This window comes from Arachis ipaensis, chromosome B09, assembly GCF_000816755.2.
Source record: "Arachis ipaensis cultivar K30076 chromosome B09, Araip1.1, whole genome shotgun sequence".
NCBI classification, from domain to species: domain Eukaryota; kingdom Viridiplantae; phylum Streptophyta; class Magnoliopsida; order Fabales; family Fabaceae; genus Arachis; species Arachis ipaensis.
Window position 1 is genome coordinate 12,122,096 of NC_029793.2, and position 11,038 is coordinate 12,133,133.

General features: G+C 31.6%; 2 protein-coding genes across 3 annotated transcripts in view; one reads left to right on the forward strand and one right to left on the reverse strand.

Annotated features, from left to right (window-relative positions):
- LOC107618967 lies at positions 285–8,664 on the forward strand. The gene is made up of 13 exons (XM_016321162.2): positions 285–767; positions 1,113–1,190; positions 2,312–2,469; positions 3,527–3,590; positions 3,966–4,033; positions 5,281–5,545; positions 5,739–5,873; positions 5,991–6,097; positions 6,174–6,227; positions 6,331–6,414; positions 7,019–7,182; positions 7,916–8,069; positions 8,343–8,664. Exons 1-12 carry the CDS (start codon positions 470–472, stop codon positions 8,061–8,063), a joined length of 1,623 nt encoding a protein of 540 aa, XP_016176648.1. The 5' UTR covers positions 285–469; the 3' UTR covers positions 8,064–8,069; positions 8,343–8,664.
- The window catches only part of LOC107618742 (protein ECERIFERUM 1), a 39,965-nt gene continuing 39,451 nt past the window's right edge, over positions 10,525–11,038 (reverse strand). For both annotated transcript variants that reach the window (XM_016320885.2, XM_016320884.2), the window contains exon 10: positions 10,525–10,883. In XM_016320885.2, coding sequence (XP_016176371.1) covers positions 10,707–10,883 — 177 coding nt within the window. In that variant the 3' untranslated portion in view covers positions 10,525–10,706. The remainder of the gene's footprint in view (positions 10,884–11,038) is intronic.

Genomic DNA, 11,038 nt, shown 5'->3' on the forward strand with positions numbered 1-11,038 from the left:
TTATAATAATAATTACTATATATATTTTTTATTTAAATTTTAATAAAAAAAATTTTATATAATTTTACGTATTACCCCGTGCAGAACACGAGAACATACACTAATTTAATTAATTTATTAACTTAACACATTTATTATATATGAATCCCACTATCTTGATTAATAATATATTTTTTTTTCTAAAATCCCAATATAATTTTAGAGGATTCTGATGCTTTTACTTTTATTATTAAAACTTTACCCAACGGATAAAATCGCCCAAATAAGCTTACACTCAAAAATTGAAGCTGGAAGCAGAGTTTTTTTTTTTATTCTTATTATAAAAAAAATAGCTGCAGTGTCTCAGATCAGATCAGAGAACAAGACGAAGAAACAAGGAAACAACGCAATTCAATTTCCCCCTTTCCAATCTAAAATCCTCTTTCTCAAACCCACCTAGTCCCAAAGTTGAGTGGTAAAAGGTGCAACAATGCTAAAAGGCAGATTCTCGTTATTCGGGGCTTCTTCTAACTCAATCAACACCAACACCAAGAATTATTCATCATTATCGAAGGGTGAAGAACTGCGTCCAAAACTGAATCTCGAAACGGATAGGCAAGTATATAGGCCTGGTGATCCAGTCGTTGTGACCATTCAGATCTCAAACCCGTCCAATGAGTACTCTTTTCTCATGGAAAGGCTCGGTTTTGAGATCAAAGGGATTGAGAAATTGGACACTCAGTGGTTCGCTACACCGAAGCCTCTTCCTGGTTCTAAGCAAAGGAGAGGTTCGTTCTTTCCCTCATTCGTTCATTCCTTTGCAACATTGAATTTCAGAGTTTTTCTTGTTTCAGTCTTAACTGCAAATTAGTGATTATTGTTATTATTGGTGTTTTTGATTCATGTAGTAAGCTACACCTTAGTGGGATAAGGCATAGTTGTTGTTCGAGGGTTAGAATTTAGAAGTTCAATAGATTCTTAACTAATCTGGCTAGAGCCATTTGTGTTGCCGAATTGGATGTGTATTACTTGCTCAATTATAGCTTTTTCTTTTTTCTTTTTTTATCTTTTTGGGTCTGGGAATGTTTTCTACTACTTACACTGTTAATTGAATTTTTGCCTTTTTGTTTCAGGTGAAAATGTGTTTTTGGATGCCTCAACACCAGTCTTAGTGGCAAATCAGATTGTTAATTTTGGAAGAAGCAAATCATGTACGTGGCGTTCTAGATTTAAATATATATATGCTCTTCAATTTATTTTCTTCTTTGCTTCTTTAATCCTTCTTCATTCTAGCAGAATAAATCCAAAATTGTTATTGATGATTTTCGGTACCTAGCTCCTGTAGTTAGACAACTTAGAAGAATGGCACAACAAAGATGAACTCTTTGTTCCTATCTAAAAGCATGTCATAAACCATCTCTTTTAAATGCTTAAGCTTTTTTATGAAGGCAAATGAATGCATCTATATATCTATAACACAATTCTTATTAAAGGCTTTTCAATGTAAAATGTGCTTGAATTTGGAAGCTTGTGGACCATTTGTTTGTAATAGCAGTTAGGATTGGAAGTTTAGAAAACTTCATTTCATTCCAAATTCCAACATTACCGAGGAAACTCGAACCTTTATCCATAAATTCAAATAATAGATTATGATGATTCTTAACACTTGGGGCACTATCCATGAGAAAGAGGGGTGGGAGAACACAAGGTCAGCACGTAGGAGAGTGTTATAAAAGGATATATACAAGAGTTGAAATTTGATAAGTGATAATACACGATTCTGAATTGTTGATGTGAATAATGAATAATTGGTCCTCTCTATGATGTATTTGACTAGTGCAAAAATTTCATTCCTTTCTTCAATGCATCATTTATTTGGAATGGTGGCTCACGGCTCACATCTATTTGTGCAGAGCTAGTGGCCTTTTTCTTTTTCAAGATTTTCTCTAGATTTAGCTAGTATACCATGGTGGTAATGGTGGTAGCAAGGGAAGGGGAAATAGAGAATAAGATTTTTTTATAATAACATTTTTTACCCCTTAACTTTTCTGAACTGCTTCAATTTAATTCTCATGTTTCTGGATGGAAAATGGTAAAACTTGAAATGAAAAAGTTGACCAATCTTTGATGGGGAGGTAAAACTGAAACTATTTAGAAACATTGGGGACAAAATCATTGAACTGTTTTCTTTAAGCTTGAACTCTGGAATTTTCTTGAATGTATCCCTTTGCATGTTGCCTACTTATAAGACTACCTTTGTAAACGTCATGATTTAATGGTTGTCTTATTTTAATTGGTGAAGGTTGATTGTATGGGGCATTGTTGATTGCAGATGTTGTACGAATGCTGCTGCCTGACACTATTCCTCCGTCGTACAAGGGTTCAAATATTCGTTATTTGTACTATGTTAGAACTGCATTAATGGGAGGGTGGCTAGTGCTTGAAAACGGGCAGTCTCGTCCAGAGACCACAAATGATGTTAATGATTTGGTTGGTTTTCGAATGAATTCCTGACATATGCTGAAATGCTTGTGCATCACTTTATTTTCATGCTGAGTTATGGTTCTGATGTTGGCATATCTTTTTTGGTTTTTGCATTGTCAGGAAAATGTTTGCCTTTCCCCCATGTTTTATTTTTATTTTATATAATTCAAGCTTTATTAGAGAGCTAATAATAGCAGGAGAGGGAAAGCTCTAGCATGCCATGATGATTTGCACTCATTTTAAGCAATTCCATGGGAGTAGTATGTCATTCTTATTGGGGGATGATTATCAGTCTTATTTATAGATTAGGTGGAAAGTAGCCCAATTGATAGAGGTAGATAGACATGGAGAGAACCTATATATGAAAACCACTAAGGAGATTTTAATTTTAATTGTTGGTCTACCATTACAAGTTTGTTAGTTTCAATGCGAAACCATTGAGGTGCAATCTTGTTTTGTAATCATGAGCCATATGCCAAATTAATGTATAGGCAGGTGGCTTTTGGCCTCAGGTTATGAATTTGAAAAAATGTTGCTAGACTCTTTGCTCAACAATACTATGAAGTTTTCTCATGATATCTGCAGTGCATAAAAATCATGTAGTGGGGGTGCATGAAAATATTAAATTGCAAAAATGTTTTTTATCTTTTAGAGCAATATACAAATCAGCTCCTAAGGAATTTTAATTACCAAATCAGTCTCCAAATTTTTATTTCATAGCTAGTTGGTTCCCATATCAACTTGTTCGTCTATATGGAGGGACTGACTTGAGAATTTTAAAAAATTCTTAGGGACTTTCATATGTTTATTAAATAACAATGGAAACTAATTTGTCTAAACTTTCATATGTTAAGCAGAATATGACATGGGGCTGATTTGCCTAACAAAATAAAATGTTGGGGGATTGATTTGGTTAATTAAATTCATTGGAGCTAAATATCCAACTAAAATTTCTTCTGACTGATATGAAATATTACTCTATTTTTCATTTTATAACATTGTAACATATTTTGATATTGTTGCTTTTACATATTTTTTAAGTTGTTTACTTTCACTTTTGCAGGAAGTACGTGTTCCATTACAAATATGGATAAACCAGAAAATCAATGGCTTTCAATCTGATGAAGGTTACCTGAATAACTAACTTGTTTTTCTATTTCCTATGCATTGTAAACCTGCTAATAGTTTCTGACTTCCATTAACATTTTATTTTCTCAAATTATTGAAGTTAAAAATCAATAGTGATTGATCATTTTACTGCTATCTGTTAGCATATGAGAATGTTATTCATTTGACAAGTTTATTACTTGATTTTGATTTTTGAATGTTAGTGTGGTATTTTCTCATACTTCTTTCAGTTTTTTATTGCTTCTGCTCCTTGCTCTAGATTTTGATTATTATGAATTTTTTTTTTTTACTTTGATTCCGTTTCATTGCTTTTGGTGTGTTGTGGAAACACCTGCATACTAATACTTATATATAGATATATCTTGTTTTTTCAGATATTGTTCCTCCAACTATTATCCAACCGGATTTATTTTGGAAAGAGGTGGATGCAGATGCTGATTGGGTATGCTATTGGTGATATTTTTTAATTGGGTAATTTAAACTTATCTGTGGTGTAGCCTAAACTCATTTGTCACCCTTTCTTTAAATAATCTGGTTTATTTGTTTTTGTAATTGTCAAATATTTTGTGTGCAATATGTGAAATGACTTGATAAATTATGCTCTAAACTGGTTATCTATGGACTATGGGATTTTGGTTAGAAAACAAAGTGGTCCAATGTACAGTTGTTACTATGGGGAGTTTAGATGTACACAACTTTTATCTTCGCAAGCAGTGTCTTTTCAGGAATTGAATCCAGTTGCTATTACACCAAGGTTCAGCTGATTTTGGTTATAAAGAAAGAAAAAACAATGCTCTTTGTTTGGGAAAGTGGGATATAAAGAATGTGAGTAGTGACTAGCTAGGGAAAAAAATTGGGTCATAAATTTATGATTCTCTTGCTTCTATATTTGTTATTTTACAATGCTATTGCATCTCTAAGTTTGTTTTCCTTAAATGTATTATTTTGCTTTTGATAGAAAGAAAAACATTAATGAGAAAGAAATAGTACCAAGGGAGAGGATAAAATATTGTTCAAAGAGTGAAGCAAAATAGAATGTGCAAAATAAATTTAGCTACTTGACCAGGCTGGCAGCATGCAAATCTCTCAGCACACAAGAGTTAGGTTGGTTTATATTTCTTGTTTCCAAAATTAATTAGAAAAATAAAACATTATTTCCAATTTTCCCTGTTTCCAGCATTTTGTAAAGGGTACACTGAAACAAAATTTTGCAACTTCCATTGTTTTCTTCACAAAATCTTGAAACAGGCAGGTTTGAAAATAGAATTTTTATAATGAGTTTTGAAAATAGAAAATGAACATATCTAACAGAGCGAGACCACTGCAGAAATACTCTATCTCAAATGTGGCAAAAGTTTTCTTACAGTAGCAACCGTTGTATCCTGATATTGTTCTATTTTTTCCCTTTTATTTAATGGGCTCTTGTCCTTTGTTGTATCCCTTCATTCATGTTGGAAGTTTGAATGTAAACTTTTTCTATAGTCATCCTTCTTCCTATAAGGATTCAGTGCTTGTTAAACTGTATTATATATTTCAAATCCTCCTCTGAGAACTATTTATTCTTCTTGTTTCTGGTTTTATGCAAATCCCTCACTTGGCATACACTTCTGTAATGCATTCACGTTAACTTAACCCCATGCTATCTTTTTTTCAACACAATAGATATAACATAGAATCATTTCTGTCCAGGTTAGAGCAAATGATTATTATGATGCTGCTGAGGAGGACTATGACAGCTCAAGGGATGATGTGTCCTCTGTTTCTTCTTTTAATTATAACCCCACTAAAGAAAATCTTTACAGAGGGTTTGGAAGTTCATTATCATTACGATCTTCTTCTGCAAGATCATTGAACAGAGAATCTTTTGCTCTAGAAGGTCATCGAACAAGTTTATCTTCAAATATAGCACTTCCTCGACTTTCTGTTGCTGAGGTGTTATCTGATCCTGGTGCCGGTGAGTTAGTTACCCTATACCTGTACTCAGATAGGACAGTTTGTTTGAAACTGCTTATTGTTCTGTTGACAAAGCAATCAGTTACAAGAAGTTTCAAATTATGCTGGTTTATTAGTGTCTCATAGATACGTGTCATCTTTTGCTATTGCTTTCTCCAAGGACCTGCTTTGCCAAATAATATTTCGTTTAACAGATGTCTTATCAAACCAGAAATCACTTGCTATTGCCTCACCAAGTGAGCAACAGAAGTACAGGAAACCATTTTCTGCAGATGATGATGCTGGAGTATCCACGTCACCAGAAGCGGGAGCGAATGAGTCTTTAGCATGTAAATTGATAAATTTTCTTCACTTCGAGTTGATTTTGATATCCAAGGATACATTTTGGATATTAACATTCAATATAGATTCTGCTTAAGCTAATCTGTTTCATACATTTTCCACAGCAGAAGGCTTCACTAGAGGAAGGTCTTATAACATCAAACTGGATGATCAAGTTTTGCTTAAATTTTCACCAAAAAATTCTGATGCAACTTATTACTTCAGTGATATGGTAATGATAGCCTTAATAGAGTTTGATACATCCTGTGCACTTGTTGGAATCTCTAATCACAAACAACTTGTTGCAGATAGGTGGGACTCTTACTTTCTTTCATGAAGAAGGAGCTAGGAGATGCCTTGAGGTGATTGGCCTGTTGTGAGCTTTATTTAAACTAATAACCAACCAATTATTCAGCACGATTGATGCAATGGAAGGAATTTATTATTATAATGATCATTTTGTAGATCTCAGTAACATTGGAAACTTCAGAAACTATAAGTAGGCGATTTATTCACCCTTCTAGGAGGAATTCCCCGACAATAACCAAGGTATGTACTTACTGCTCAAGCTTTTTTGAATCCATGTTAACTTTTGTATGTGTCACTGTTAAATGTCATCAAAAAATAAAATTTCCTTCTTTGATTGAACTCGCTCTTGTTTATTTAATTGTCTCCCTTTAGCCTCTCTTGGTATAAACCTCCTCAAGAGATGCTACTATTGCTTTCTCCCAAGTGAACTTTTGTAAATATGTAGTTACATGTACTTGTGATTATAGGCTTAATGGCTTATACACTTAACATTCTATGCGGATGCGGTGCTTTTTTGGGTCTTGTTGGCACTTTTACTTCTCAATATTCACAACTGTAAAGCATTCCTCATCATGTAGCAGTTTTATAGGGACTCTGATCGCAAATTGCAGATGAAGCAATTCTTTATTTTGTTCTACTTACATATTAACAGTATCTGTCTGCATTATGTTATGTCCTCCGTCTTGACTTTTGGCTTGTGTTCTGATTTTTCATGGAATATCCAGAAAGAAAAAGCAATGAGATCTTGATTTAACTAGTGGAAAACTGAATCTATGAGCATTTAATATTTCAAAATGATACCGAAATCTGATTCTGACAATTATGTTCTCAACTTTGCTTTTAGATTCAGAGCGACCATCATGAGGTTGTTGCAGATTTGGTGCAGACAAGCTTCTTGTTTTCTATTCCAATGGATGGTCCAATGTCCTTCTCCACTTCCCATGTATCTGTGCAATGGGTTCTTCGTTTTGAGTTCTTCACAACTCCAAAGAACGTGGATTGGAGAAGGTATGTGTTTCCCATCTATGAAGGCTTAGCATATACTTTAATATTTTTAATGTATTTTTTAAAATAATTAATTGGAATCAATATGTTCTGTAACATAATTTTCTAGGAATTAAAATATAAAAGTAAAATATTATGAACCATCCCCGGACCCTGCGTTAACGCAAGATGCTTGTACACCGGGCTGTCCTCTCCTGCCCTCCCCCCCAAAAAAATGAACCAAGGGTTTTGGAAGGTTAATAAAAAACTCCTGAAACCCTTACCCCTCGAAAAATAAAATTCATCAACAATGTCAAACCCTCCAATGCCCTTCTCTTTCCTTTAGAACCTCTCCTAAACCAAATTCGTGAACACATCTTAAATGTCCAGTCCTGGGCACGAGGAGTGCCTTTTACATTCTCCATTACTCAAGGATATGACCAACATAACTTCTATGAATATTTTGGCAGCCGACTTGTTTCAGAGATAGATTCTCATCTTGATCTACATTCTTAAGAAAACCTACTAGTCATTTTCATTTCTGTTTATCCTTCATGTATTGTTATAGAGACAATTTGTTTCAAAATGCAGCTTGGGGATGGTTTATGTAGCCTGCATGGAGTAAATTTGCATAAATACGGACAATGAACTAATAATATCCTTATTGATTCTATTATATCCTAATTGCAGATACTAAAATAATATTTGCTGAATCTAACATTGTATCGGTTAAACTTGTATTGTTTCTGAGCCACAGATATGAGCATCCACTTCTGATTGAGGGAAGGGATAAAACTGAATGGATTCTTCCAATTACTGTGCATGCTCCACCGAGTAGAGCTCTTCATTCCGGCACAAGAAATGATAAGCATTTTTCATTGGATCCTTCATGGGGGCACAATTGACAAAAGGTATTAATGAATCCTTATCCAATCTTGTTTTCCGTTTCGTTAGCTGATGAATCTAAGTTAAAGGTCCACATTTCTGCAATTACTTTAATAAAAAGGTTTAGTTGTGTTAGAGTTTCCATAGTTTTTACCCAATTTTCAATTTAGTTCTATAGTTTAGAAGTTTCTAATAAAGCCTTTATGGATCCCAATTCTGTAGTGTAGATCATCCAATAAGATGTTTTTAGTTTGGTTGTCATTCAATAATTGATTTTGGTATTAATTTGTTTTATGCAGCAACAAAGAAGGAAGCTGAAACGTGTGCAGCCTTACCATCTTTGTCTTTAAGTATCATTCCAAGCTTTATCTTTTTCTTGTACAAAATTTTTACAGGAGCCAAAGTTGGCACAATTTGGCATCATTGGTTAACTCTGAAATTGCCAGATTCTTTCAGCATAGTATTTCTGCTTTCTTTGACCTCCTCCTTTCTTTCTTATCTTACTGGTAAAGGATGATAAATTCCAGTTGTGATAAAAATAACGATTTGTTGCTTAGCGTGGTAAATTGTATTGATGATCAATTCCAGATGTGATAAAAATAATTGATTTGTTGCTTAGCTTATTTAATGTTTTTTTTCCCCAAAGTTACAAATATTTTACGAACAATCCAACCTCCTTTTCTTTCCTGTTATTTTCTTTGTTGGATACCTCAACGAAGATTCTATAATTATCTTAATGTGATTTTGGTACTTGGTATGTTATAAAAGTGATATTTTTATTTAAAATATAGAAAAGTCAAGGGGGTTAGCAATTTTTTTAAATTATAACCAGCATGTAACCAGTAAAAAAAAGTGAGCCATTGGATGAAATCTCATACCAATCTCACACCATTAAAATTATTATTGATGGTTATTTGATGGCTACAAATCACAAAAGTTGCTGGTCCCTAGTATTCTTCCTAAAATATATCTAAATAAATAAATCATACTTTTAACATAAGTATCTTTGTGAGAAGATATTTTTGGCATTTTTATTGAAGTAGGTTTTTTTTTTTTTCAGTTTTTGGTTGGAACCCACCTACTTATTAAAAACTGAACATATTCATCTTGGTTAGGAAATGTTGGAATGTGCTAAATTTTCCTTCATTAATCTATCATTATTTTAATATCATTTAAATATGTCATGATTTGTTTACTTTTACTTTCACGTGAATAATTTAATTTAAAATTGATTAATTTTCCACTCCTAATACTTGGTGAAAATAAATTATGAAATGTCAGTATAAAATTATCCCAATGGTGCATATACTTGTCAAGTAGATAATTAATTTGACTCTATTTTGGGGCTTAATCCGTTGTTAATGAAAGAGATGTATTGTTTTCATTATTTTTATTAATAAAACTTAAGAGATTGAGATGGAAAATGCTGAGATAGGTTTACTTAATACAAGTTGAAGGAAAAAAAATGGACATTGAATCGTATGTTAAATTTATTTGTCACCTTAGTGTTATTTTTATATAACCTGCACAGTAAAAAATTTGTATGACATAAGGGGAAAGACAATATCAATCCCCCATAAGAAAGGTTTAAATGTAATTTAGTATGTAAATTAGATAAACAAATTTTAAATTCTTATAATATATTAAATATTTAAAATTAAATTATCTATATCTACTAACATTTATAAAAAAAAAAAAAACTATTAATTGTTTATACATATATGTAAGTTTAGAAAATCTGTTTAATTTCTTCAAGCTATTTTTTAGTAGACCCAATCTTAGAGGTGGAGATACTAAACTTTTTCCCAAAACAAACTTATAATGAGCAATAGACCTAAGTTGGAAGTAGAGATTTTTTAGTTGACAAATTTCCTTCCTTACTTCACAAGTTATGTTGTCTAATAAAATTGTTTAATGGGGACATTAAATTAAAAAGGCAATATTTTTGTTTGAGTTATGCTAAAAAATTTTAGCAAATAATTATTATACATATTCATCCAATCATTTTATGAAGTTTACTTTGTAATAATGACTTCATAGTATAGTACTTTATATTTATTTATAGGTTTAATTACTCTACTGGTCCTTATAGTTTCACAAAATTTTCAATTAGGTCCCTATATTTTTTTTTCTTTTAATTGAGTCCTTGCATCAAATTTTTTTTTAAATTGAGTCCCTACACTTTTTTTTTCTTTTTATTTAGGTCCCTGTACCAATTTTTTTTTAGTTGGGTCCCTATAAAATTAAGCCAATTACTACTAAGAGGGACTTAATTGAAAAAAAAAATTTGGTGCATGGACTCAATTAAAAAGAAAAAAAGTATAGGGACCTAATTGAAAATTTCACGAAACTATAGGGACCAACAAAGTAATTAAACATTTTTTATAATAATAGTTTCATATTTTCTATATATAAATTAACACAATGAATACTCAATTAGAATTAATTTTTTATGTTCTCATTAATTCATAGAATTTATTACATTACATAAATTGTAAGATATAACTACTAACACAAATAACTTATGATAATTTAGATATAATGTATAATTAATACAATTTTTATAATATTAATTTTATATCTTTAAATATCATAAACAAATAAACTTAATAGCTGAAATAATATTTAATTTAGTCACATAAAAAAGACTAATTATTAATTATTTAAATTTTAATAAGAGGATTTATTTTTAATGGCCTAAACCCATGATGAATACTTGCTTGCCATATTTTCTCAATGCTAAACATAGCATCTCCACACTCATTAACATCCCATTTTTCTAAGGCATGCAATATCCCTGCAATACGCCATGCACTCATCACCCTTCTTGGCAGCCAATTCTGCAATTGAATTTTGAAATTTAGTTACCGATAAATAATATATTCTAACTTGATTCATATTTATAATCAAATTTAAAAAATAATATAATCAAAATAAATTTATATTTATATTTAAAATATAATAAAAGTTTAAAAATATAATATTGACTGATTAA

What these genes read in the sequence shown, in the direction of transcription:
- LOC107618967 (XM_016321162.2), top strand. Translation starts at nt 470, where the DNA reads ATGCTAAAAGGCAGATTCTCGTTATTCGGGGCTTCTTCTAACTCAATC. An exon ending in TTTTGGAAGAAGCAAATCAT is followed by an intron (nt 1,191 to 2,311) that starts GTACGTGGCGTT and finishes TGTTGATTGCAG; the next exon opens with ATGTTGTACGAATGCTGCTG. An exon ending in CTTATTACTTCAGTGATATG is followed by an intron (nt 6,098 to 6,173) that starts GTAATGATAGCC and finishes AACTTGTTGCAG; the next exon opens with ATAGGTGGGACTCTTACTTT.